The sequence below is a fragment of the Eschscholzia californica genome, unplaced genomic scaffold (assembly GCF_041429995.1).
Source record: "Eschscholzia californica isolate CP2 unplaced genomic scaffold, dmEscCali1.0.p SCAF_3, whole genome shotgun sequence".
In the NCBI taxonomy this organism is placed as follows: Eukaryota; Viridiplantae; Streptophyta; class Magnoliopsida; order Ranunculales; family Papaveraceae; genus Eschscholzia; species Eschscholzia californica.
In genome coordinates, this window is record NW_028238420.1 from 61,848,149 (window position 1) to 61,875,978 (window position 27,830).

At 37.8% G+C, this 27,830-nt stretch overlaps 6 protein-coding genes and 1 pseudogene across 10 annotated transcripts; 5 read left to right on the forward strand and 2 right to left on the reverse strand.

Annotated features, from left to right (window-relative positions):
- The first annotated feature begins 273 nt into the window (after positions 1-273).
- On the forward strand, positions 274-3,592 carry LOC147552909 (rho GTPase-activating protein 5-like). 2 transcript variants are annotated; one of them, XM_086666339.1, is made up of 5 exons: positions 274-991; positions 2,156-2,276; positions 2,378-2,497; positions 2,612-2,842; positions 2,923-3,592. In XM_086666339.1, exons 1-5 carry the CDS (start codon positions 540-542, stop codon positions 3,358-3,360), a joined length of 1,362 nt encoding a protein of 453 aa, XP_086522465.1. In that variant the 5' UTR covers positions 274-539; the 3' UTR covers positions 3,361-3,592. The 2 variants fall into 2 exon arrangements, with proteins under 2 accessions (XP_086522465.1, XP_086522466.1); XM_086666340.1 differs by having other exon boundaries at positions 333-991; positions 2,666-2,842.
- On the reverse strand, positions 3,464-8,130 carry LOC147552910 (heterogeneous nuclear ribonucleoprotein Q-like). 2 transcript variants are annotated; one of them, XM_086666335.1, is made up of 9 exons: positions 7,124-8,130; positions 6,136-6,645; positions 5,936-6,052; positions 5,709-5,849; positions 5,440-5,616; positions 4,431-4,638; positions 4,125-4,291; positions 3,943-4,028; positions 3,464-3,848 (listed from the first exon to the last, which is right to left on the reverse strand). In XM_086666335.1, exons 2-9 carry the CDS (start codon positions 6,568-6,570, stop codon positions 3,710-3,712), a joined length of 1,470 nt encoding a protein of 489 aa, XP_086522461.1. In that variant the 5' UTR covers positions 6,571-6,645; positions 7,124-8,130; the 3' UTR covers positions 3,464-3,709. The 2 variants fall into 2 exon arrangements, with proteins under 2 accessions (XP_086522461.1, XP_086522460.1); XM_086666334.1 differs by having other exon boundaries at positions 3,943-4,291; positions 7,124-7,256.
- Positions 8,130-8,667, forward strand: LOC147552911 (histone H4). Its single transcript, XM_086666352.1, has one exon. The coding sequence runs from the start codon at positions 8,178-8,180 to the stop codon at positions 8,487-8,489; it is 312 nt and encodes a 103-aa protein (XP_086522478.1). The 5' UTR covers positions 8,130-8,177; the 3' UTR covers positions 8,490-8,667.
- Positions 8,668-12,588: 3,921 nt separating this feature from the next.
- Positions 12,589-16,636, forward strand: LOC147552912 (transcription factor bHLH67-like). 2 transcript variants are annotated; one of them, XM_086666337.1, is made up of 5 exons: positions 12,925-13,756; positions 14,017-14,826; positions 14,954-15,481; positions 16,202-16,277; positions 16,588-16,636. In XM_086666337.1, the coding sequence occupies exons 1-5, from the start codon at positions 13,712-13,714 to the stop codon at positions 16,590-16,592; spliced, it is 1,464 nt and encodes a 487-aa protein (XP_086522463.1). In that variant the 5' UTR covers positions 12,925-13,711; the 3' UTR covers positions 16,593-16,636. The 2 variants fall into 2 exon arrangements, with proteins under 2 accessions (XP_086522462.1, XP_086522463.1); XM_086666336.1 differs by lacking the exon at positions 16,588-16,636 and having other exon boundaries at positions 12,589-13,756; positions 16,202-16,474.
- A 1-nt stretch (position 16,637) lies between these two features.
- Positions 16,638-19,787, forward strand: LOC147552913 (uncharacterized). The gene has a single exon (XM_086666341.1). The coding sequence runs from the start codon at positions 18,441-18,443 to the stop codon at positions 19,641-19,643; it is 1,203 nt and encodes a 400-aa protein (XP_086522467.1). The 5' UTR covers positions 16,638-18,440; the 3' UTR covers positions 19,644-19,787.
- An 805-nt stretch (positions 19,788-20,592) lies between these two features.
- On the reverse strand, positions 20,593-23,498 carry LOC147552914 (F-box protein At4g19940-like). The gene is made up of 3 exons (XM_086666338.1): positions 21,409-23,498; positions 20,878-20,905; positions 20,593-20,763 (listed from the first exon to the last, which is right to left on the reverse strand). Exon 1 carries the CDS (start codon positions 22,891-22,893, stop codon positions 21,436-21,438), a length of 1,458 nt encoding a protein of 485 aa, XP_086522464.1. The 5' UTR covers positions 22,894-23,498; the 3' UTR covers positions 20,593-20,763; positions 20,878-20,905; positions 21,409-21,435.
- Positions 23,499-23,775: 277 nt separating this feature from the next.
- On the forward strand, positions 23,776-27,589 carry LOC147552915 (heterogeneous nuclear ribonucleoprotein Q-like; annotated as a pseudogene). Its single transcript, XR_015237487.1, has 6 exons — positions 23,776-24,353; positions 24,446-24,562; positions 24,649-24,789; positions 24,882-25,066; positions 26,839-27,218; positions 27,533-27,589. The product of XR_015237487.1 is annotated as a heterogeneous nuclear ribonucleoprotein Q-like (transcript).
- Positions 27,590-27,830: the final 241 nt, after the last annotated feature.

Sequence of the window (27,830 nt, forward strand, 5' to 3'; positions counted from 1 at the left end):
ACCCCCCTTGAAAATCTACCTGCAATGAAAGGAGTGTCAAAAGTTATCTACTTGGCTAATTACTTTGGATAACAATTTCTACTGAAATGATGTAATTCTCTCCTATCTATCTTATCGCAACTTTCAACAAAAAAAAAATCTTATTGCATCGCCTACGAACTACGTAGCTAACAAGACAAAAGGGAAAAAAATGACGCGATTGCCTTTGAGATTATATTTTGCCCCTGTAAGAAGTAAAGTGAAGATTACATGTATTGAACTTACAAAGTATATGTGTCAATATCACATTACAAAGTAATAATAATAACAAAAAACCAAATCACTATCTATCTAACTAACCAATCATTCACCCTTTCTCAACCGGTTCAAGCAACCCACCATTTCTCCTACTTATTTCATTCTCTCTCTCTCTCTACCAAATCCATCTTCTTTTCAATCCAATTAACCCCCAATTGAATTTAGTTTCCTCTGTTATCCCACTTCCTCTTCTTCCCATGTAATTTGCTCTCTTGTTCTTTGTTTTTGCCCCCTGGGTAAGAATGATTACTCAACTATTTCGATCAAAGTCTTGTGTTCTTAAACAGAGTAACCCATTTGATTCGTTTCCACCGAGTCCATCTTTCTACCTCAGTAACGACGATGAAGAAGAAATGGAAGAGGAAAAAAGTAATAGTAAGCCAATTTCAACACCCCTTATAGTGGGTACTGAGAAAGAGGCTAGTTTTAGAGAGATAAACACAAGAAATGTGAAACAGAGTCATCATCATCAATTACCAATGTTGGAGGTACTAGTTGAAGCATTGAGGAAGTCATTGGTGGTTAGTTGTACCAGTGTTAGTATGGATGAAATTAATAATAGTAGTTCCATGGATATTGGGTGGCCAACTGATGTCTGTCATCTCTCTCATGTCACTTTTGATCGTTTTAATGGCTTCCTTGGCTTACCTGTTGAGTTTCAACCTGAAATCCCCACAAAGGTTCCCAGTGCCAGGTCTTGCTTTCCCTTTTTTCCTTACTTTTTCTAATTGTATATCTTCTTTCCATTTCCAGTACTTTGATGTCTAGGTGGTGTGTTGTTTTCAATGTTTCAATCTGAATCGTGAAACTCAAATAGACCAAAATCAACCCAAAGCTATTCAAACAGAGTTAAAACAAACTTCCAAATTTGACTCTGAGTTAGAGCAAATCCAATGGGGAGGAGTCCCGGGCCCTTAATTCAAATTAAGGGCCCGGGACACCCCATCCTCCCCATTGGAGTCCCGCCGGTCCCGGGCGGAGGGCGGAACCAAATAAGGGGCGGCCCCTTATTAGGGGCCGGCCCTTTGATTCCCAAGGGACCGTTGGGGATCCCCAGCGGTCACCTTGGGGATCAAATCCCACCGTTGGATCACATCCAACGGTGATCCAACGGTGGGATTATTTTTTTTCCTTTTTTTTTTTGTAAAAATAAATAAAAAAAACTCATTAATTAAAAAACTTAAATAAAAAAACTTAAACAAAAAAACTTAAACTTAAAAAACTTGAATAAAAAAACTTAAATTTAAAGAACTTGAATAAAAAAACTTAAAGAAACTTCAAATTTAAGGGCCCTGGGACCGCTCCCCATTGGAGTCGATTTTGAGGGTCTGAGCCCGGACCCTTAAATTTGAATGAAAAGGTGAATTAAGGGCCCTGGGACCGGGACTCATTGGACTTGCTCTTAAGTCAGACTTTGGGTCAAATGTAAGTATATGACTTGGGAAAAAACAAACAATTTGAATCGTCTACCTTAGTCAGAGTTTATTAAATGGTTATTTGTTGGTTCTCCTAGTAGATAACATTTATAAAAGTTGTTCCGAAGGTAAGATTGCTTTACTGAGTATCTAAATCTGGTTCATCTAGATCTGAATTGCTCGACTCAAATGTACTCAAAAAATCGCCCAGATCAGCAATTCTGACAAATCAGACATCACGTTTCATCAGAAAAAAACAAACAATCTGAACTCTTACTCTAGTTGTGTCAAACCTCCGGTCATTTCAGAACCTTTAGTAGATTCCAGATCTGGCTTGGAAAAAACAAAGGCTACTTGAATCTTAATTCTAAATTTGGGATCTCTACAGTTTACACCTTATGCACAGTCTAGGTCCAAACTAATTCTCAATTTCTCTTGTACAGTGCAAGTGTATTTGGAGTGTCAGCTTCATCGATGCAATGTTCCTTCGACGAGAGAGGCAACAGTGTCCCAACTATTCTACTCATGATGCAAAAACGCTTGTATTCAGACGGAGGTCTTGAAGTAAATATGTTTCTCCATTTTCTTTCTTGCATTCTAATAGATGGTATATTACTACCATTAACAGTTGTATAAGATCTTGCTAATTCATTTTGTGCTCAAAGGCAGAAGGTATATTCCGAATCACAGGCGAGGATAACCAAGAGGAGTACGTCCGGAGCCAACTAAATAAGGGAATTGTTCCGTGTGACATCGATGTGCATTGTCTTGCAGGTTTAATAAAGGTATCTATCTATCTATCTGCCTGAAATTTCAAAGGCTGAAATTTTCTCTTTTGGTTTTCGGTGCAACTTTTATGTCGGAAACAGTTAACGGGTTGTTTAATGACATGGGGATAGGCATGGTTTAGAGAACTTCCTAAAGGAATTCTGGACTCCCTTTCACCTGAACAGATAATGAATTGCAATACAAAAGAAGAGTGTGTTAGGGTTGCAAGATTACTACAACCAACAGAATTTTCATTGCTTGATTGGGCAGTCAATCTAATGGCAGATGTTGTTCAACATGAACCTCAGAACAAGATGAATGCTCGAAACATTGCTATGGTTTTCGCACCTAACATGACTCAGGTTACCTATTCAAATATGATCTTTTCAGTTTTGTTTTCTAATAAAGAAATGTCAATTGACATTGTCTTCGATTTTGGCAGATGGCCGATCCCTTAACTGCATTGATGCATGCTGTTCGAGTAATGAACTTTCTCAAGACGCTTATTGTAAAAGTTCTCCGCGAGAGAGAAAAATCATCGATATCTTCAAACAACAAGGGCGATCCTGATGACTTGTTGAGGACGGAAACTGATAATGATGGGTCTTCTTTAGATCCAGCAATCGGTGTTTCTGTTCACAGAAGACCTGTTTTAAGTAGTTTTCTAACAAGTAGTAGCCATGACAGTTTAGTGAGAGAAAATGAGATTTTCTGGAGTGGGATTGAACACTGCAAACGCGAGGAGGAATCGGAGAAGATAAGTTGGAGAAATGGAGTGAGAAAGCTCTACAAGTACACAGTGTTTCAGAATATAAAAAGAAGTGGATTTGGCATACCAAATAACAGGGCCGGAGGAGGTGGAGAAGCCGCCTGGGTATAGACGACCGACTGGAAATGTTATTATTCGTGTATTTGGACATTATAGATGATCGTGTTCTTGATTAATCGATATATGGTTGTGAAAATAATCAAATATATATATATTAGTAGAAGTTAGCTGCAAAGTTTGATTAGCTTCTAATTGTGGTTCAAATACATGTAATGTCATCAAATAGAATAGTTTCTCAAATTTAAACCATCTGCCAAGGTGGGAGAGACTTACAAAAACAAAATCTATGTCCCAACTTTGTTTTTATTGGTTTCATTTTCTTTTCAGCTCTATACCTATCTAAGTATTGTAAAAATAAATTGAAGCAGAATGAACCTCAGTTACCAGACTCCACATGGTTTTAATATGGGTGGTATCTACGGCTACTACGACTGCCATCGCCACCACTACTTCCTCCCTCTCTCCCTTGTGGCCCACTGCTTCGATCATTTCTCCTAGCCCGAGGAGGACTTGCAGGACCTTGTGCTCCGGGCTGCTGCCTGCACATTTTGAAACCACATGGAAAAACCAAAATATGAGTTTTCTTTTCCAACTTTGGACGATTTCACGTATAAGAAAGTTAACACCACTTACAGAACATAACCAAGCCTTCCGTCAGGAAGAACCATAGGTACCATTCTCATGCCTGCCGGCATGGGCCCTCTACCGTATATCATTGGCTGCTCAATACAAACGAATCCGTTATAGAATGCAAATTCACAGCGAAGGGCACTATTGACTAAACAAGATATAAGGTGATAAAAATTTCGACTTACCTGCTGGTATCCAGCAGTAGCACCATATCCCGACCTCATGAGTCCGTATGGATCTCCATATGAATAAGAGGGGTAACCAGCAGGAAGAAACCCAGGCTTGTAAGAATGAGCTCCATCAAATTTCTTCTCGTTCATTGGTTTAGCAAGTGATACATCCAACACATGACCTATAGACAACGTCACCAACATTCTGTTAAACCCTTTACCTTTAGCAGAAGAGGACAGTTCATCTTTCCAAGATTGTATAATAAGTTCAAGCTTTAATGTTGCTTGTAGTTTTTAAGTCAACATGGAATACTATATTACCATCAATTTCATATTTTTCGGTCTCCTTCACAGCTTTCAACGCACTAGACCTATCGGCGAAATGGATGAATCCAAATTCCCTCTTGCTTTGCCCAGCTTTAGCAGGAGGCACTACAACTTTCGTGACCTCCCCGTGGTGTTGGAATAGTTCCTTCAACTGTTCAGTTGTAGTGTTCTCGGGCAAATTCTTCACATAAAGGGCCTTCACCTGATGAATCCAATTCACATTATAGTTATACAGCAGTCAAAGCTCAGCCTTTGTTCAAATTAAGGGAAATAAAATGATAGGAAATGGCAAGCCTTCCACAAAAAGTGATACTTTATGTTGAATAATAATAGCATCATATTTCTCTAACATTTCAATGACACGCAAAAGAAAGTTTACGTTACTAGCTTCAGTCTAGACAAACTGACAAACAAGTAAATTAGCGAGACACGGCTACAAACAACTACCATACTAGTAATTCATTCCTCTTTGCATCAATTATTGTCTGCGAATAATCACAGTCCAAAATCTATTCGCGTTTATTATATGCCCAATTCTGTACTTAGGTACATGAGTTTGGGTAAAACAGTGATCACTTTGTAGAGTTTAAAAGATGGTAGTGATTAGTGAATATCTACATGCCAAACTCATGAGAACAAATTAATTCCTATGGTTGGACTTGGATCTTTGCGAACATATGGTATATCAAAGAAATCCACTGAAAAGAAAAGAATAATCTATTAATTGTAAGATTAGGGCATAAGTATAGGTACGCATTTGGGTTGAAATGACCCTCGTCTTTCATGAGGGGAGGTGGTAACCAAAACAAGGGACTTAGAGGCATATGTGTTTCCTTCAGAAACCCAACTCTGAGGGATTTCAATTTGTCAAATAGGCCAAGGAAATGAAATTCTTACTGAATCCTTCATCCAAACTCACTCTTAGATTCTTTCTATTAAGTTAACCTTCTTCTAGAGGAGGTTATAAGGAATGGATAGTAAAACAAAATAAATTAACCTTTACCTGAGCAGCAGCTGAAGGATCAGGTGCACTCTTAGGATCAGCCCAGCTAATACTCGGAGTGCTGCCGTCTAATTTAAAGTCTGGGTTGGACATATTTTGCTTTGAATATTCCGCACAAGCGCTGTTGTAATACTCAACAAAAGCAAAACCACGGTTTCGGCTCGAATATAGTGGATCCTGTAAAGCAAGATAAAGGTGTCAACACAGTAAGCAGGTGATCTGTGCATTATGTAAGATAACAGCTTTCGAGATCAGCACGATAAATACACCTTTACGAGCTCAATATTGTCAACTCCAGGACCATTCTCCTCAATAGCCCTTCGTAGATCCTCAGCAGTCCAACTCTTAGGAATGTTCCCAATAAACAACCTATGTTTAGCTTGAGAGAGTGAACACCTTAATGATCTCCCCTATAAATCAGAAAAATGGGAGATACAATGAAATCAGTATTCTCCTTGCCTATCAAGAACAAGCACGAATTAAAAATAAAAATAACCTTGAATTCCTTATTATGTAACTCTTCGATAGCAAGTTGTGCCAACTCCTTTGTTTTAAATGTTATAAAAGCGTAACCCTTGCTTTCTCCTGTATGATTGTCTTTCATGAGTTTTACCTGTCACAATAAGGTGAAAGAAAATAAAAGTTATATAAATCTAACAGGGAAAGCGTATCAATATAATAAGTTCTGATGTTCACCTCAACAAGTTCACCAATTGGCTCACATAAGTCTCGCAGATCTTCTTCTGTGACATTCCGGGGCATCCCACCAATAAATATTTCAGACCCATGGGGAGGAAGTGCTAGAAGCTCGGCATGCTTTTCTGCTTGCTTCTCGTTAATGGGTGCAGTTGACTTCTCCACATCCTCAACCGATTTGACAGCATCCTGAGCTCCATTATCTTCTGATGATGAAGGCTTGACGTGATCATCAGCTGTCTGACGCTCTTCTTCTACTTCTTCTTCCACTGCTTCTTCCATATTCTTATGTTCATATGTGGGTTCCTGCATTCTATCCTCCTCTTCTATTGCAGGTTCTTCAACATCATCATCCATCTCCTCTTCGAAGTTGTCCTCATCAAGTGCCACATGCTCCTCCTCTGTTTCGACCACGGGCATCGTTTCCTCGGCCATAACTGATTTGGGGGCGGGTTCTTGAGCTTAAATTCGATGTTGGACGAGAAAACCACCTGAAACCTTGCACGCCAACTGCGGAAGGAAGCACAGAAGCCAGGAACAATCACAAAAATGGGTGATATGGATCCATGGTGGGAAAGAATAAGGTAAATGTTAAGGCTGTGAATGAATGTGGACGCCATGAGAACAACAAATAAAAAGACTTGATCAATAAAAAAGACCTGAAATTCTATCATTCAATGATAGAAATGAAAGGGATTCCTCCCCCAAAGAGGTGCAAGTTATAGAACAAATCAATTCTCAGAATTTAGACAACAAACCCTTAAATAACTAGTAAAACCTGAGATAAATTCATACAGATTACGTAGATAAATGAAAAATCATATATGAATAAAAGGGAAGATCAATGGAGAAAATGAAGATAAAAATCCATAGAAGAGAGAACAACAAAAGTGGGAACCCTAGAATCAACAACTCAATTAAAAACGTGAATAGAAGCAATTACAACATTGTACGCTAGAATTTCATTTAGAGAGAGAGAGAGGCTTACCGGAAGGTTTGTATTGTGATTCGGCGAGCTCGCTCTGAAACTGTGTGTTTTCCGATTGTCGTCCGTTTTTCTTTCTTGGAGTAAATACGGATACGACGGACAGTGAAACTGTGAAAGGGATACTTCTTATGTGGGATACGCGACCCGGATTTTCTACTTTTCTCCAGATTAAATCCTTATTAGACCCCGCCACATGACCCATTCCCTCTTTTGGTCCCACTAGTTGACCAACTTCTCTTTTATAGCCCCTTGTCTCAAAAATTGTAAGGTTTTATTCTTTCTTCTCCATTGTACTTGTGTTTGTTTTCTTTTTTGATCTTTAGTTCTCCTTAATGTTCACGTGCTCTCTTCTCAATCTTCATATTCTTCTCTTTCTACTTTCTCCCACAAAAAAAGTATCGACACCGAGAACGATGGCCAACAGATATTGAAACTCTAAAGTTGGGGTTTTGGACTAAAACTCTAGACCAATTATTTTATTTGGGGGGGTTTCTCAAATGAGACTCGTAACTTTATTTTCAAATGAATCAAATCTTCAATTTCAGGGGGTCGTATTATACTAGTGAGGATATTTGGAGTTTAATGATAAAAAGTAGAGATATATTTTCTTAAGGAAGTTATTTAAAAGGAGATCAAAATAGATGATGGTCAAATATTGGGATCCAAATGTATAGTTCTTTAAAACGAGATTAAACCCTTTTCTCCACCCCAAATTCTTGACTAGGTCCATTTATTCTGACCAAGTAGTTGACTTGTTATTGGGCATCCCCATCGGAATCCATGTATATAAATCCAACGGCTAGTAAGAGATAACATAAATTCACGCGGATCGACTATGTGAACCGTCCATAACTATTAAATCCAACGATCAAAATCCTTGGTGCGAAATCTGCGCGGCAAAATGAAAAAAAACAAAGAGAAACCCAAAACCTAATCCCCCTTATAAAAAGCCTTCATCTTCTTCTTTATCATCAAATCACTCATCATCATCATCAGAAACCTAAAAGAAACTCCACTTTTCATTTAGGGTAAGTAAGAATCTGTTTGAAGAAGAATGTCAGGAAGAGGAAAGGGAGGAAAGGGTTTAGGGAAAGGAGGAGCAAAGAGACACAGGAAAGTATTGAGAGATAATATTCAGGGTATTACTAAACCAGCAATCAGGAGATTGGCTCGTAGAGGAGGTGTGAAACGTATAAGTGGTTTGATCTATGAAGAAACCAGAGGTGTTTTGAAGATCTTTCTTGAAAATGTCATCCGTGATGCTGTTACTTATACTGAACATGCTCGGAGAAAGACTGTTACTGCCATGGATGTCGTTTATGCTCTCAAGAGACAGGGAAGAACCCTATATGGGTTTGGCGGTTGATCTGTTATCTTTATCTAAAATCTCTCTCTCTCTCTCTAAAACCTTTTCTCTCTTTATATTTCTAATGTTCTTTCTGCTAGTTTTTGTTATTAATGTAGTCATCTAAATATATCAGATCTTGTAATGGGTTAATTTGTGTTGTTCAATTATCCAGATTAATCAATTAGCAAGATTCTGTGAATCAGCTCTACTATTGTCCAATCTATTTGAATTTCTTAGTTTTTTCTCACTTATATTTCCCCAAATTTCATTATACTTGCCTAATGTGTAATGTTATTAGTTTATGATTGCTTAATCTAGAATTTTGATTCTTATATCTCCTAATTTGTGATATTAGTATGTATTAACTAGTTATTGTAGTTTACAAGATTATCTAGTTGTCCTGTGTTTAAGATTTAGGGTTTCAAGTATTCATATTGATCCCTTTGTCCATCTATGATATAGCAACCCCAATATTTTGTGTTATAGGCTATCTGAATACATGGAAGACCTAATATTGGTTCAATAATGGAATGTTTGTTCAATGTTAATTTTTCTTTGGAATCGGCTTGAAGAAGTTGCCACTCCAAGAGACAAATTACTGATGTAATACCACTGTCCGAGTGTCTTTCCAGCCACATCTTTGTTTGTAATTGAAACAAGGAGATTTTATTACTTCTCACAGATCTACTGAAGAAGTGGGTATATCAGAATTTTCCGACCCAAAGTGAAAGGTTTATCTATGAAGGAAATGTATAGCTTCAGATAATAGCATAACTGCTAATAACTTGTATCATTCTGCGGTTAACTGGAGAAGATTATGTGTTTGTTTATAATCCAATTAGGTTCTCTCTAATGTCAAAGTCCCTTGTTATGTATGATGGGTAAACACGCCACAAGCAATGAGTTTGGAACAGCACGAACTGTGTCGTGCCGATGTGCCGTGCCGTGCTCCAATTATGGAGCTGTGGTACATCATGGCACAGTCCAGTGCCGTGTGCCTGGTGTGGCTGTGTTGTGTTGAAACACCGCCCCACTAGTGTGTCAAATGCCACTCTCCAATGTCTCAATTGTATTGCTACTGTGCTCATTTGTGGCTTAGTTGTTTTTCAGATGAAATGATCTCAAACCCATTTGTGGGAAGGATCGTGAGCTTCAAAGTTTGATGCTGGACTAGTTAAACCCGTGCGTGAGTGAACATGAGGCAGATTGAGGAGGACTCATTTGATTTTTAAGGATGCTGGCCGACATCACTAGTATGTTCATTCCTAACTGGTGCTAGTTTACGTATTTCTTCTCTTCATAAAATCTATGTTCATTACTTTGAAGTGCTGAATGTTGTTAAAATTGGTAGATGCATAAGCCTCGAGGCGAGGCGGTCTGTTTTTGACTTGAGGCGTATGCATAGAGAAAAAAAAACTTACAAGCATCGTTTAAGATTATACAACTTAAGAAGTAACAACGTTTATATCTTTTGTTTGTCAACGTTTAATAACTTGAATTTCGGTCTAATGTATTATAAGCCACTAGGTTTTAGAAATAAATTGAAAGAAAATTTTGATCAGAACATAAGAATGTATATTATTTCTACAGGAAAATTATCTGGGCTGGAATAGAAATTGGCTAGAAGAATTAATCAATAATCAGTAGCTATACAATTGAATCATAAATATTCATGTTTGGTAATATGTCAGGATCATCGTTTCGTTGGACCAGAATCTATTGTTCGTCGATCACCAAAGATCCTCGCCGAAGAGATAAGAAATCCTCTCTACTAACCATATATTGCTGCTGCTGCATGTTTCTTGTCTACTTTGCTCATGATGAAGTCGAACTTGAGACTGGGTTTGGGAGGATGAGGAGAGTAGCATAGATCTGCATATAGGACAGGTAATTTGACTTTGATCCACCCATTTATCCAGGCATTCTCTATGAAATACATGACAACAATTTGGTAGTTCCCTCAACTCATCCTTTCTTTCCATACAACTCATGCATACTGCACAAACTGAGTCCGACTCGTCTTCTACTTGACAATCACCATCTCTTCCTATGCTTTCTGCAGCTGACAATCTGTCGGCGAAGTCCCCGAATTTTACTATTGGAAGCCTTTTCTTGATTGCATCCAGCATATTGGGACTCAACAGATTACCACCACCTGACATACTGAGAACTTCCGAGTCTTGCTGATCATTTCCGGACCACCACCACCAACACCTCGAGGGAGAGTACACCGTTACTTGATCATCGTCAAGCAAACCCATGTGAAGTAGTGCAACCATGAAGATGAGTTTAACATAAATAGCTATTTGCTTTAAAAGACTAGCCAACAGGTGATTACTTGACGCCACTTCAACCACAGCAGAGAAAACGAAACCCATGACTTGAGCAAGAAACAATCTGATGAAAATAATTGAGGACTCAACTTAGGGCATCCGGCAGGTATCTCTCTTTCTTTTATAAGCCTTTACTCTTGAGTCTTTGTGTGAAGGGAGGAGAATGGCACAATGCTTGATTAACAAACACTTTAGATGCTTCATACCTTCACTTTTTATATAAAATAACAGCAACACTTTTGACTCCATAGGAAGAAAAACACTTTTGAGTGTGACCTCCACCCAATTAAAGTTGCCTATCACCACCAACTTTCTGAAGAAAAACACCTTTAGGACTGAACCTAGCTAGCATGAATCTGCTTTATAATAATACACTATAATAAGTTAACATAAACCAAGATTAAAGGTAAACCAATGATTAGAAAAGGTCTAATTAATTATTTAGTTATTAAAATGAATACATAAAGAAGCTTTAACAGTTGGGAATTATTTTCCCGTTACCTCTAGAATATATATCTTGGATTCAGACCGTTCAGTACTCCTCCCCCAGTTGTCATGAACGAACCCAGAGTTCCTTTTAGAGACCGAATACAAATTTTAACGATTGAAATCGTTGATGATATGGCGCAAAATGTGTAGGGGCGTAGGGCGGTCCGTAGGATTGAATATAATATGGGGTTGGTCAAAAAGGCTACTACCCTCCTCGATGGGAAAGTAATATTTTTAAGTTTTAGTTTGAAGGAGATATTTGATTTAAATAAACAATGTTGTTTCAATTGCAATGGACCTTGATTTGGTGGATTCTTGATAGTTGTGTTGATGAGGTTTTGCTGTTTCGAGGACCTCCACTAATGGAAGTCTTCACGAATTCTTTTTAACTGTTTTGAGTTGAAGGGGATGAAAAGCAAAGAGGCATATATCCCTTTGATAGATCTGGCTAACATGATGTCCTTATTAGGATGTCCATTAATGAAGGCTTTCAGAGCTCCAGGTAGGAGCGAATGTCTTTTTACTAGCAAAAAATCCGAAGCCACGAAAAGGAACAAGTGTATAATTGAGTTTTATCACAAACATAGCCATCTTGTGAGGCATACCCCTTGGATATGCCTTAGAATTTAATCGTTAGAATGTCCTCACACGTATTTTGTAATTTTCGTTGTGATGGATAGAAATATGAATATGAAATGTGAATTTCTTCATTCATTGTCTATAAAAATATAGAATAGCTGTTATGATATTATTGTACTAGGAATATAAAGTGACATCATGAGGTTTTGAGTGGATGTGGATCCATCCATAGTACTACTCCTCCAAAGTTAAAACGTTAAAGTGAGAGGAATATGAATATAGAGTAGTAGTACTAAGATGAGGAGGGATGATGAGATGGTATTATGGGGTGGGGGGAGTAGTGTGTGTCACAAAACGTCATCCGATCAGTCTGTACAGTCTGAACCACTCACTCACTATTAGAGTGACACAATCCAATTACCCCCCAAGTCCAACAACACACTACAACATTTTCTCTCTCTAAAACTCTCTCTATAAAAGTTTCTCTCTCTCTCTAAAATGTTAAAATGTTGGGGGTACGGTTGGAACGAGAGTCCCCACACCTCTCTGTCCCCGCTGCTCGACAAATCTGCTACTTCCCTCCCATTTCCCCACACCAATAATTCACCCTTCCCACACTGTTGTTTTTTTTAGACCCTTGTGAAGGTAAAACACTACCCCACAAGGCCATAACTCTCTCTCTATATATACACATGGCTGGTGTTTATTTATAGAGCCTACATGACCAATTTAAAGAGCTAGTTGTTTGGAAAATAATATTTTTGATATTTGGACAGACTCTCTCTCTAAGTATAGCCCAAAAACTATTGATTATTTACTAATAAAGGTTTTCATTTTATTGGATTGAAAATAACTCACTTAAAACCCTAATCCCGAGTCGTCTCCATTATGTATGAGACTTCACTAACCCTTCTGCATTATGTCTGAGACCTCACTAACCCTTCATTTTGGGTTTTCGGACGAAAGAACCATACGTTTAGAAGGGTTTTCCAGATGAAAGGCTTCCCCTCTTGTTTCCATTTTAAACTTGTTTGAAATGTTGGGTTTCCAACATTGGCAATCAAAGAAGAGAGGCGGAGGACGAGTGAGAGAGAGGGAACAACAGAGGAGATAGGGAGATGATGATACATAATAGTTAGAAAACGATGTTAAATTCGGGCTAGGTGAGAAATTGAGAAGATTTCGGGTTCGCTTTGCGAGTCCTTTAGTTTTTAGTTTGATCACTATGCAATTCTTCTTTAGATCCCTACATTGATCTTCAAATAACATATTTTGTTATTTAGAGAGAAAGTGTGAAAAAGTATATTAGCTTTGTGAATATCCCAACTAGTACTGTAAATACCAGACCTCTCTCTAACATGTGAGGAAATCTTAAACACTTATCTCATACATATCTTTTCATCCAATCTCCACCCTTCACTTCTCCCTCACCCACCCACCTCTCTCTCTCTCTCTCTCTCTCTCTCTCTCTCTCTATTATACATATATACACAGTAGAATGTCTCAGCTCCATTTTGGGATAGCTTTAATACAGTAAAGGGGTTAGAGAATGTAGGAGCATTAAACCAGTAAAGAGAGTTTGAAGGATGATGTTGGTTTTCTGGGTTCCACATTTATTACTAGTGGATGTTCCAATGGCGAGGGGTAGAAGAATTAAAGCCAAAACCTAGTCTGGGTCTGGGTCAGGTCGGTAGAAGAAGAAGAAGAATACTTAGAATAGTGAGAGAAAGATAAAGAAAGCTTTCAATTCAAAGTACCACCCCACTTCACTACTAATAATATCCTTTACCAACTACAACTATTGCTACTACAACTTTACTGCTATTTCAGTTTGTAGTAATGGAGAAATTCCAAGGACCCACCAACCACCACCACCACCACTCTGTATGTTATCTTGTTCTTCTTCATTTATTTACTTCTTCATCTGAAATTATCCCTTTCTGGAATGGACTTCATTAATTCAATTCTTACATAACAAAAAGATGACACTTTATTTCATGTTTCTGTTTTTGTTTCTGTTTTTGGTTTCTGTTTCTGGGTAGGAGAGATGAGTCTGAACCACCAATTCCCTGCTCATTCAATGAAGAAACCCTCATTTATCTTTCTTCTTAGATTTTTATGTTATTTTGGGAATTTTGTTGCAGTTCTATGGAGAAAATATGGATGGGGAAATAAGAAGTAATTGTGTTATGAACAAAGTTAGCTACTTCAGATTTGAGGAGGAAGAAGACCACCACCAGCAGCAGCAACAGAATCCGGCGCCTATGCCCTTCCTGCGTTTGTTAAAATGCTTCGACTCCCCACCCCATTCTCCATTTGCAGAACCACCACCAGCACCACCATCAACATCACTACATGTCCTGGAGCTCTTGAGTTTGCAGCAGCAGGAGGAGAAGCAGAGAAATCTTTGGGAGAGGAGTTACACAAGTAGTGAACCTCATTGGGTTCAAGGGTCGACGGAGCTAGAAAGTTGTATCACCCACGAGAATTCTATGGATCGAGCACATTCCCCTGTCAAATCTGAAACAAACAAACATTGGCAAAAGCAACAGCAAGAACGCCCAAATTATACAGTCTTATCTTCTTCTGGATGCTGGAATGGAGAATTGGGAGAGGCCACAACTTCTTCCCCGGAGTATCACTGCAGAACGAGGGAGGTTCTGTCTCCTTCGCCTGCCTTGGTTCTTGATAAGAATCTACCAAGTAGTAATAGTAGGCCGAAAACCATGAACGGAGGAGGGGAAACTACTACAAATGATGATAACATTACGGGGCATGAGACCAGTGGGGTTGGAGACAGAAAGAAGCGAAAGAGAACGAGGCCAAGCAAGAACCAAGCGGAAGCCGAAAGCCAAAGAATGACCCACATTGCTGTCGAACGAAACCGTAGAAGGCAAATGAATGACCACCTCAACGCACTCCGTTCCCTCATGCCTTCCTCCTTCATTCAAAAGGTAAATAATACCTAAATTTGTTGTAGAAGTTTTTTGTGATTCAATCAATTTGAATTTAACTTTAGCTCTGACCCACCCAATTAAGGATGGATAAATTGTTAATTAGCATTGTGATGGAATTTATTAGGGGGACCAGGCTTCAATTATAGGAGGTGCCATAGATTTTGTGAAAGAACTAGAGCAATTATTACACTCCCTTGAGGCAAATAAGAGTTCGAGAATTTCATCCTCATTTGGGGAAGACGAAGGAATTGAAGAGTACAACAAATTCGAGACCAATTCGTCGTTTATTCCATTCACAAGCTTCTTTTCATCCCCACAGTATACTTCTTACTCGTCCTCATTTTTTCCGAAGCTGGAGAAGAACGAGGAACACAATGACATACACTACTATGACGAGGAAAACCCCACCACCACCACCACCGCCACCACCGCCACCACCAATAATAAGAAGTGGTGCAAGTGCGGTTGCGTGGTGGCTGCAGACATAGAAGTGGCAGTGGTTCAAACACATGCGAACATGAAGATTCTAACACCAAGAAGGCCAGGCGTACTCCTCAGAGTGGTTGCCGCTCTCGAAGATCTTAGACTCACCATCCTCCACCTTAACGTTACTTCCTTACAGCAATCAGTTCTTTATTCTTTCAATCTCAAGGTAAACCATCTCTTAAATTCTTTACTTTTCTCCAAGTAAATTTCATTCACCTATATGTTCGTGCAAATTATATTCGTAACAAAACTACAACAATTATACATCACCACTCAAATTCAGTAGTCACAATTTTTTTTTTCTGTTTATGATTTTTGTCAATCTAAGATCTATTGCAAGCAACAATGGCCACTCATGTAAAATCTATGCTATCACTATTATAAAGTTTGTTATATTAATAAGATGATAAAAGATTTTCTTGTTGGGTGCTTGTTGTTGTTGCGGGTTGCGTGGGATATGCTTTCCCTCTCTATATATTGTTGAAAAGCTTCTTGAATATGAGTCGATATCAAATCAGAAGTGCGACATGAAAAACCATTTTGGTTCGCAATTATCCTGGCCCATTTAGGTTATGTTCGTCTTAGTCTTATAAGAGGGTATCAGATAAGGTGAGCTATTTTGTTTTTCGGTTTTAGGAGACATAGTGGAGGTGCAAAGTCATGGGTTAGTAGGTTATAATTTATATACTCAAAATCTTTTCAGAAATCTCTGTAACCTTATTTTTCATACATTATTGTTCGTAGAGTAGGTTTCACGGTCGAACCACATAGCCTTTTGTGTTTGTGTGTGTGATTGTTTATTTCCATGATTGCTTTTGTAGTTTGATAACATTTCATTGTAACGACATAGTTTAATAGTGATGTGGTGTTTTGGGTGTTGATGCAGATAGAAGAGGATTGTAAGCTCGAATCGTCATCAGCAGATGATATTGCAACTGCAGTTCATCAAATTCTCAATGGTGCATGAGAAACTCATATTCTTATTAAGAGTGCTCTCTCCCTTCTGTGATTCTATTCACTCTAAACTTCACAATTCTCCTCTTTCTAACCTTGTAATGCTCTCTTTAGGTTCCCTACTAATCTACTTTGTCAAAGAAGTTCTCTAGCCAATTAACTTTATTAAATTTATTAATTGAGATACTTAATGATCACTAATCAATTTAAAAGTGGTGGTACCCTATACCTTCCCAAATTCCCAATGTGTGGTACTATGACAACTAGTAAGCAATTAGGGCTTCCTAAAATTGTACTCCTACTACCTTTGATTCTTCCCATGAGAAGCTAGTTGTTACTAAGAAGAACCATAACTACAATATTTAACACATGATTAAAGGGTCAAAGTCTATCAAAAACAAGAAGACATAATTAACTAATTTTTTCTTCTTAGTTCCTTAAGGTCATGGACATCTCTTTCTAACTACTTTCCTACCCTTGGTGGCTTTGTTAAAACTAGACAAGAATGAAAGTTTAGTTTGTGTAGGCGGTAGAGTTTTTTTTTCCTTTACAGTTAGATTTAAAATTTGATTGGAGGTCAGAACGAACAAATGTACTTTATAGGGGGTGGTTTTTGTCCTTCTTTGCTGAGGGTCTACGAGTCCAAGTATTGAGTACACTTCCCTTCCATTAAGCTAAACTATATGTTCCAAATAACGAAACAATTTGACTCCTAAGAATGATAACCGTGCTAAGAGCCAAAAATTTCAAATCAATATCTCACCTTAAGCTCGTTGTTTATGATCATTTTTGTTTGACTACGTATGCAACCAGTGAGCAACAAATTTGTATTTTTTGGATGATTGTAGTGGCCTGTGGCCTATATTTTCTAAACATATCTAGCTAACGGGTAGCTATGAGTAGAGCCTAGGATGTGACCTAAAAATATAGACATCCCTAAAGTAATCCAGGCATCCAGCTAGGCTAGCACAACAATTTCACTTTTTCAAATTTAGGGACTCAAAATATAAAATATATTGTATTACAAACACTACACACCTCCTATCCTGCTCCTGGAGTCCTACTTTTGAAGGGGAAACATTTTCATCATTCATGCCCTCGTGAAAATGGACTACCACAAATGTCAAATGGCCCGAAAATTAGGGTTGCCGACAAGTCCAATAGAGATGTAGTTAGTTCCAAACTGTCACACTATGAGGAGAGACAAATCGCCGACCAATTGGAGCGAGACATATCACTATGCGACTTGTAGTCGGCCCCATTTTTCAAGTCATTCAACATTTCTCACGAGCTAATAATACGCAACAAATTTATAATGTCACAATTGTAACTGATATGTTACTATAATGAGTACTTATATTCGATACAGTATATAATAATATATAAAATTTCACTTTTGTGCTCTACTTTTGTGCAAAGGGCATTCGAAATTGTGTTGGAAAAAATATAAATAGAAGATACCTTCTTTTTTCTCATTTTCAATTGCGGACCTTGCAGTATATTATTGGCCATGAATTTTTCCGAGTCAATTAAGATACTTAGAAATCTGACTAGAGTCTATTACGATGTTAAATATTTTGAAAATTGTTAGGAAATAAAATTAAGGAAAGATAAGAAAAAACAAATACTACTTCAAAATTGGCCTCAAATCAATTAAGCTATTTCGTTAGATTTCAAATGAGAAGTTATTGATGAAGTGAGAGGAGAGAGGTGGAAGTGAATTTCTATGTTATAGTAATGCCAGTTTCAAAATGTTCAAGCCGAATGGATTAGGTCGGAAAATCAACAGGTTTAATCCGACCAATTTTCTGTCATCCAAATCTTAATAAGAATGCATAAGTTGATCAAGATTGTCAACCAACCATCAGAGTATCCTTGGACTCCAAGCTCTCTCTCTCCACTTCCTTACTCGACATATTCACCCCAACTGCAATAATCTCCCCGAGACGATAGATGTACATATAGATCATAAAACAATACTATATCTTAATCAAATTGGGGTTGTTGAGAGGCAAACTCCTATCCAAGGAAGATTGCTACAACATGCCAATTGCCAACCACCAGTTGAGAATCACCTCCCACCACACCACAACCAACCTTAGTTCTAACACAATAACTAGGCTGCCTGGGGGAGATCTCACATCCATTTCCTTAAGAAGTACTATATCAATATGAACCATGGTTATTTGCTAGTAGATAGCCAGCAGCAGCAGCAGAACTTCCTACACAATTATTACCATCTTAATGGTGATGGCCATCATCACCCTGGATGGTCATTGGAGAATATCACCATCTCATTCTTCAAATGTATCAGGTGGCAACTAGAAGAAACAACCGACCCTCTCAATTGTCCTTACCATTATTACTGCGACCAAACTTACCCGTCCGGAGGAGGAGATTACCGGCCTATAGTTGACAAACTAGTTCTTTTCTTAACAGCAACCTTATACCTGGTGACCCTAATCTTTACCGTTCAGGATTTGATGATCCTATTTAACTGCACCGAAAGCTGCCACCCCCATCGACAACACCAAGAAGAAGAAGAAGATTGCAGCAGCAGCAACGGCGGAAGCAGCCGCTTTGGTGGAACTAGGAGATCATGGTGGAGATACTGGATACCATCTGGTCCTATTGCCCTTCCTTTTATTCTTGTATCCCTTGCTAAGGGTCATCATATAAACTCGGCAACATTCATAGGTCCTGTCCTACTCCAAGTGCTTAACATTTCCGCCCTGGCGTTTGAGCAGCCTAATAACGCTCCCGAACAGGATATCCTATTCGGCACCATAAAGTCCATATTGTTTGATATGTCCACAATATCTGGAATCTTGCACGCGAGTCTTTACCTAGACGCTGTCATATTGCCTTACTATACAGGCTTGGATGCACTACTATTATCGACGAGCTTTTCTGGGGACTGTGTCTCTTGTGTCTGCCGTAAAGATGTATTGGTTGTTGGAGGGAGGTTGGTGTCATACAGGGGATGGTCCGTGACCATGTTTTCTGTTGTTGTGGTTCTATGTTGGAGAATTCTTGGTAAAGTATTAATTTTCCGCCAAGACAGTGGAGCCAATAGCCGCAGAAATGTAATGGTAGTAACACAATTGATCCAGAAAACGATATTAGAAACTGCGAGTTGGATCTTGATAGCTACTGACTGTGTTTACCTCATGATTAGTTCTCCCGAAACAGAATCTGGATTGCGGGATAGTAAAGCTGTTTATGGATGTGCTTGTGTCTTAATTGGACTTCATGTCTTGAAAAACCTGCAAATTATACGCAAACTTGCAAGATGCCACTACCGAACAGTAAGAAAAGTCATTCCGATGTTATATTCACATTACTTAAAGCATGTCAACCCAGATAAAGGTTAAAATTTGTTTTTAAAATTCGAATCGAGTAAATGTTTTAGAATGAGTTGCTATTACAGAGAGTTAGCGGGTGATTAGAACTTGTTGAGGTAAATAGTAAGCAACCAGACTTTTACAGTTTATAACATAGTTTCAATTCTGCAAAAAGAATAAGACGAGTTTCTAAACTATCCACAACAATTTGTGCCACACTGAAGAGACAACTAATGTAAAGCAACAAGAACGATGATATTGACAAGAACCAGTCATTTGCTTTAACAAAATCATTCCTAACAGCCCAAACTAGACCCAGCCATGAATTTTTCTATCAATTCCATGATAAAACACCCAGACAATGCATTTTGGCCTTTGAGAATCCACGACTCCGAAAAATAAGAAATGAAGACCAAACAACCCGTAGAAGAACAAGTTTCATCACTGAGTAAACACTGGGTACAATGAAAAACACAAAGACAACCTAAATGAGTGAGGTGAGTTGTTATCTGTAGATCCTTGTGGCCGAGAGGATGACAAAAGGGCACAGAGGTAGTTCTTTTGAATAATGGCATAGTTAGATATTAATTCACCAAATCGTTCGGAAAAGTATTTGCTGCGCACAAAATTTATCCCGTAAATGGCTTGTTGATAGAACTTATTGATCCCGTAATTGGCTTGTTGATAGAACTTATTGATCCCGTAATTGGCTTGTTGATAGAACTTGTAGGCATCACTATATGTATTCTCCACGAAATTTACCCTTACAACGACGGAACATACAGATTGTAATGAGTTCTTTGAAGTTTCTAAATTGCAATTACTCCACATTCGAGGCTCATGATATTATGCTAGCCATCAATCAACTATGATTTTCACACAGGTTCTATAGCTTCGAAGAAAGATCATTATCACATTTATATATTTCTAAGCACCTACCCAACAACTACAACCATGACAAGCAAGCTAATTAACATCATTTTCGGAAACAATAATGACAAAAAGGAACTAACTTGAAATTGAATTTAAATTTTGTTCTTAATAGAAATTGAAGTGATACACCATAAAGGAGAAGTTTTCAAAGGTGGAGAAGAACCCCGGCATACCTCCAATCTTTGATAAAATTGGGTGTCACTTGTCTTGAGCATTACTGGAAGAGGAAACCAAACACCATTTTCGACACAACATCTATGCCTTGGTTTTTATCCCATTCTCTAAACTAAAAGAGAAGTAATATTGCGTTACTATACAGGTTTGGATGCACTACTAGTATCGGCGAGCTTTTCTGGGGACTGTGTTGTATGAAGGTAGATTTAGTTGCAGCAATTCAACCAGAGAAATGAAAATCTGTACTACTTCATGAATACTTCCAATATGAAGCATTAATTAGTACAATACATTGGATACCTAGTTATGTGCTTACACAAAGAAGAAACAGTAAGACCACAGCTAGTAGATAAAGACCAATGCTGATTGTCAGAGCTAGCTAAGGGTACATAGTTTGTATCTTAGGGGAAGTTGTAGAATTTTTGTTTTTCTGGCTCCTAAACAAGCACTGAGGCGAAAACCTTAGGAAAGAAATATAACCGAATTACTAACAATAAGTATTTCATTCTCGATTAAGAGACAATAAAGGATTAATATTATTGAAATAAAATATCTGACAGGCTCAAAATTAGCCTTTGAAAAAATAGAGAAAAATTTATGCTACATCGAACAAGATTTGAAGGAAACTTGAAAATTTCCAAGGCAAATATGATATATGTGATAGTAAGAAACCAAGACGCATGTTCACCTTCTCGTCTGCTAAATATTGTGTTCATTAAGTCGAGGAAGAATTTGCAATATTGCTTAAATTTGGAATAGGCAAAAGACTTTCACCAAATGTCGTAAATAAAGGTATCTTGAAAATTTGTGTTGGGATTCCTTTGATTTCTAACTTTCTGAAAGTATTCTTCTTCCAATCGTAAGAATAAAAAGAAAAAGACCCCTTCTTCTTTATTTCTAACTTAATCAATAGGTTTCCTCCTTTATCTTCCCGTTCAACAGAATCAGTTATTATGATTATCTGATCAAGTACTGATTGAAGACGGACGAACGTACCTATGGTCCAACAAAAAGGTAAGTTGATAGTCATTTCTGTCCAATTTTGGTGATTAGATGTTGACATATTCTCCTTCTTTTCATCATTGAGTATAAATAACTTTATGACATACTTACTTATTTTAATCTGAAGAGCTACGTGCCCCTCCACTTCTAATAAATCAACATTTGCATATTCGTATTGTTCCCTAGGTTGATCAAGTATGAAATCCGGGATTGGAATAGTTCTAAACTTCTCACTTCCAACATCAAAGGCAACTATAGGTATAGGACGATATTTCTTGCTCCAAAATTCCCCACCCTCTTTAAGTTTCCAGGTGCTCCAATATATAGAACCATTCACATAAACAGAAGGATTTACCACTGTAGCTGGTGGAACTTCATCGATCCTTCTCCATTGATTAAGCTCATTACTAGTGTCTTCTCCTACTCGGTTGGCAACAATGGTCAAGACGTCACAAACATTATAAACCATCTTATCTTTTCCGATTAATATCCGGATACAAACCAATTTGTGTTCATTAGTAGCAAGATCAAATCCAAACTGATATTCTGATCCACCGTAAGGGCACCGTATTCCTTTAAAAAAATTATTAATCCATGGTGATTGTTGTTGGGTACTGATATTATAAAATCTAGCAGCATCGCCGTATTTAGACTTGATGAAGCAAATCAAACCATTAACAGGGTTTAAAACTGTATGAAAAGGGTCGTTAAACCGATCGGTTGTAGTGTTAATGGATGCTCCTCCTCTTCCTCCTTCAATAAGATCAACTGTCATATATGACTTTTTAGAAGGAGAACTTCTTAGGTATTGTCGTGGTGTTGTTGAAGCAATGATAAAAATACTAGGGTGACGTGATTTTGATCGTTTAAGGTGTAAATCAATAAAGTTTCGATCTTTTCCAATTGTAAAATCCCATAGTTTACAGACAGATTTGAAACGAACAAGTGATTTAACTGGTAATCTGGTTAGTATCTCATGTACTACTAGATCCCCATCAATAGCAATACCAACAATTTTACTTTTACTGCAATTATTAGTAGTAGTAGTAGTAGTAGTGGGAGAATAAATATTACCTCCTCCTCTGTTCATCTTCTTCTTGAATTTGTTGTCATTGTTGATGACAGTGTTCAGACCAAATTTAACAGGAACCCCAAAAGTTTTTACCTTCATGTTGAGAGGACAAGTGAAATAAAGATCATCAAGAAGATTAATACTATCTTCTTCATCAAAAAAAAAAAAGAGAAGATTAATACTAGTCCAAGGAAAGGAAGGAAGCTAGGGTTTCGTTGAGAAAGGGAAATACTGTAGTACTACTAGTATCTTTTAAAGGGTATATATATGTTTGGATTTGGGTTGCCAATATTAACAGTTACTAAATTTATTTGGGACTAACTCCGTTAAAATATTAACAGTTGCTAACTTCTGACTTCTTCTTCATCATCATCTTCCCTAGTGGTTACAGTAGTAGTGTTTGTGGGGGGTAGGTAAGGTGGAGAAGCTCCTCCCATCTGTCAGATGATATATACTACTTAACTTTCTCTCACTACTGATGCTTCTTCACTTCTCTTCTCATCTTATCATGTCAGGCGGATAAATCCATGAGTCTGAGTAGATCCGTGAGAAAAGAAGTCGGAACAGAAAAAAAAAAAAAAAAAGGTAGTATTTTTTTATGGTGGGTAATTAAAAATTTTCAATTTAAGGGGACAATTGAGAAAGAAGATATGGGAGAGGGAGAGTTTTGATGTCGGGAAGAACTAATACCAGATACTTTAGGGTTGGTTAATCTTCAGTTTTGTTGATCTTCCCTTTTATTCATCTAGGTAATTTTTATGAATTTATCCCAGGTTGGTTTAACTATTTATTTAAGTGTTTTTTGTCTAAATTATGAGAATTTGTTTCTTGCACCTCTTTGGGGGTTCATTTCTATCATTCAATGATAGAATTCAGGTCTTTTTTTTTATTGATCCATTCAAAAGGGAAAATCTTTCATTTTTCTCTAACCAGTTCTCATGGCAACCGCATTCATTCACAGCCTTAATATTTACCTTATTCTTTCCCACCACGGATCCATATCATCCATTTTTGTGAATGTGTTCCTGGCTTCTCTGCTTCCCTCTGCAGTTGTTGCACAAGATTTCAGGTGTTTTTTCTCGTCGAAAATCGAATTTGAGCTGAAGAACACTCCCCCAAATCAGTTATGGCCGAGGAAACGATACCGTGGTCGAAACAGAGGAGGAGCATGTGGCACTTGACGCGGACAACTTTGAAGAGGATATGGATGATGATGTTGAAGAACCTGCAATAGAAGTGGACGATATAATGTAGGAACCACGTATGAACATAAGAAGATGGAAGAAAAAGTGGAAGAAGAAGTAGAAGAAGAGCGTCAGACAGCTGATGATCACGTCAAGCCTTCATCGTCAGAAGATAATGAAGCTCAGGATGGTGTCAAATCGGTTGAGGATGTGGAGAAGTCAACTGCACCCACTGACGAGAAGGAAGCAGAGAAGCATGCCGAGCTTCTAGCACTTCCTCCCCATGGGTCTGAAATATTTATTGGTGGGATGCCTCGAAATGTCACGGAAGAAGATCTGCGAGACTTATGTGAGCCAATTGGTGAACTTGTGGAGGTGTACATCAGAATATATTGTACTTATTATATTGATGCGCCTTCCCTGCTAGATGTATATAACTTTTATTTTCTTTCACCTTATTGTGACAGGTAAAACTCACGAAAGACAAGGATACAGGAGAAAGCAAGGGTTACGCTTTTATAACATTTAAAACGAAGGAGTTGCCACAACTTGCTATCGAAGAGTTACATAATAAGGAATTCGAGGTTATTTTTATTCTTAATTCTTGCTTGTTCTTGATAGGCAAGGAGAATACTAATTTGATTGTATCTCCCATTTTTCTGATTTATAGGGGAGATCAGTAAGGTGTTCACTCTCTCAAGCTAAACATAGGTTGTTTATTGACAACATTCCTAAGAGTTGGACTGATGGGGATCTACGAAGGGCTATTGAGGAGAATGGTCCTGGAGTTGACAATATTGAGCTCGTAAAGGTGTATTTATCGTGCTGATCTCGAGAGCTGTTATCTGACATAATGCACAGATCACCTGCTGACGGTGTTGACACCTTTATCTTGCTTTACAGGATCCTCTATATTCGAGCCGAAACTGTGGTTTTGCTTTTGTTGAGTATTACAACAGCGCTTGTGCGGAATATGCAAAGCAAAATATGTCCAACCCAAACTTTAAATTAGACGGTAGCACTTCGAGTCTTAGCTGGGCTGATGAGCTGATCCTAAGAGTGCACCTGATCCTTCAGCTGCTGCTCAGGTAAAGTGTTAATTTATTTTGTTTTACTGTCCATTCCAATCCTTATAACCTCCTGTAGGAGAAGGTTAACTTAATAGAAAGAATCTAAGAGTGAGTTTGGATGAAAGATAAGAATTTCATTTCCTTGGCCTATTTGACAAATTGAAATCCTAAGAGTTGGGTTTCTGAAGGAAACACATATGCCACTAAGTCCCTTGTTTTGGTTCCCACCTCCCCTCATGAAAGACGAGGTCATTTCAACCCAAATGCTTACCTATACTTGTGCCCTGATCTTATAATTAATAGATTATTCTTTCTTTTTCAGTGGATTTATTTGATATACCATATGTTTGCAAAGATCCAAGTCCAACCATAGAAATTAATTTGTTCTCATGAGTTGGGCATGTAGATATTCACTAATAACTGCCATCTTTTAAACTCTACAAACTGTTCACTGTTTTACCCAAACTCATGTACCTAACTACAGAATTGGGCATATATTAAACGGGCACAGCCGAGTAGATTTTGGACTGTGATTATTCGCGGACAATAATTGATGCAAAGAGGAATGCATTACTAGTATGGTAGTTGTTTGTAACTGTGTCTCTGTAACCTACTTGTTTGTCCGTTCATCTGGACTGAAGCTAGTAACATAAGCTTTTTTTTGCGTGTCATTGAAATGTTGGAGAAATATGATGCTATTATTGTTCAACATAAATTTTCACTTTTGAGGAGGTCTTGCCATTTCCTATTATTTTATTCCCCTTAATTTGAACAAAGGCTAGTAACAGAAGCTAGTAACATAAGCTAGTAACATATTTATATAGCTTTGACTGCTATATAAAGGCCGCGGCTTTGGGGAATAAATAAAATTCTCCGGAGAATAAAGTCTAGGGTAGCATATTTATTTTTTAGGCCAAAAAGTTACTAAGTTGTATATTGCCTCCTAATCTTCATCCTCGTCTTCCACTAAGTTTATCTTCTTCTTCTCTCTAAAAACTCTAATCCAATAATAATACTACAAATCAAAATCCCTAATAAGATTGACTTTTTTTTCTTCTTGATTGAACCGGGTAGAGAGGATAAATCAAGAGAAAATAAACCCTTGGTGTTACCATACTTAAAGGGTCTAAAGGGATTTACCAGAGCAAGAAAGTACATGACATGGGTGAGAATTGATTGATAATGGTTTAGTGTGCATTCCAACGTGGATTTGATGGAGGAAGGAGAAACCCTTTGGTTTTTATGTATTCAGATTTAGTTAAACGAACTCCTTGAAGAACATGTTGACATTGGGTAGAAACATCTAAAAGTTTTGTTTGATTTGATTGTTGAACAATGTCTAGTACATGGGAGTTCATAGGGCAAGGAAAATCAACAATTTTCCTGGTTTAATCGTTTTGGGTGAAACCAATGAAAGAAGAAGAAGCAGGAAACCTAAAAATCAATAAGAAATTGAGGAAGATAAGAGGGAGCTAGGGTTTTTTCATTTGAGTGTTTCTAAATCTGTTGCCGGGAAGACGAAGTTCCCCTTCATCATCATCTTCAACTCAGAAATAATTTCTAGACAGAGGAAGAGAAAGATAAAGATGAAAATAGTGGTCGGAATCTGTGGTAATCGGAATTTATGGGATTGAGGTAAGTGGAAGATGAAGATTAGGGGGCAAAATACAACTTAGTAAATTTTGACCCAAAAAATAAATATGCGACCTTAGCCTTTATTCCCCGGAGAGTTTTCTTTATTCCCTAAAGCCGCGGCCTATATAAATATAATGTGAATTGAGATTCATCAGGTGAAGGCCCTTTATGTGAAGAATTTTCCCGAGAACACTACGACTGAACAATTGAAGGAACTGTTCCAACACCACGGGGAGGTCACGAAAGTTATCGTGCCTCCTGCTAAAGCTGGACAAAGCAAGAGGGAATTTGGATTTCATCCAATTCCCCGATAGGTCTAGTGCATTGAAAGCTGTGAAGGAGACAAAAATATGAAATTGATGGTAATATGGTTCAAGCAACAATTTCCACACATGTAAAATCTATTCTGTACTATTATAATATTTGTTGTGGGTTGCTAGAGATATCCTTTCTTATCTTCGAATATGAGTCGATGTTAAACACAAAGTGTGACATGAAAACCCATTTTTATTGGCAATTGTGTCGGCCCATTTACGTTATGTTCGCCTTTAGTCTTATAAGAGGGTATAAAATAAGGAGAATTATGTTGTTTTTCGACTTTGGAAGATAGAGTGGAGGGAGGTCCAGAGTCATGGGTTAGTAGATTATATATTTAGAATCTTTTGACAAATCTCAATAACCTTATTCTTCATACATTATTAGTCGTAAAGTAGATTTCACGGCTGAACCACATTAACTCCGAAGTTCCAGTATAACTGTTTACTTCCATTATTGTTGTTTAGTTTGATATAGTGTTTCGTTATAATGACTTTGTCTAATAGTGATGTGGTGTTTTGGGTGTTGATGCAGATAGAAGAGGATTGTAAGCTTGAAGCGTCATCAGCAGATGATATTGCAACTGCATGAGAAACTCAAATTCTTATTAAGAGTGCTCTCCTTTCTATTCACTCTAAACTTCACAAATCTCCTATTTCTAACCTTGTATTGCTTGCTCTCTTTAGGTTCCCCATTAATCTACTTTGTCATAGAAGTTCTCTAGCCAATTAACTTATAAATTTAGTAATTGAGATACTTAAAAAGTTATTTCAAAAGTGGTGGTACCCTATACCCTCCCAAATTCCCATTGTGTGTACCGTGACAAGTTAGC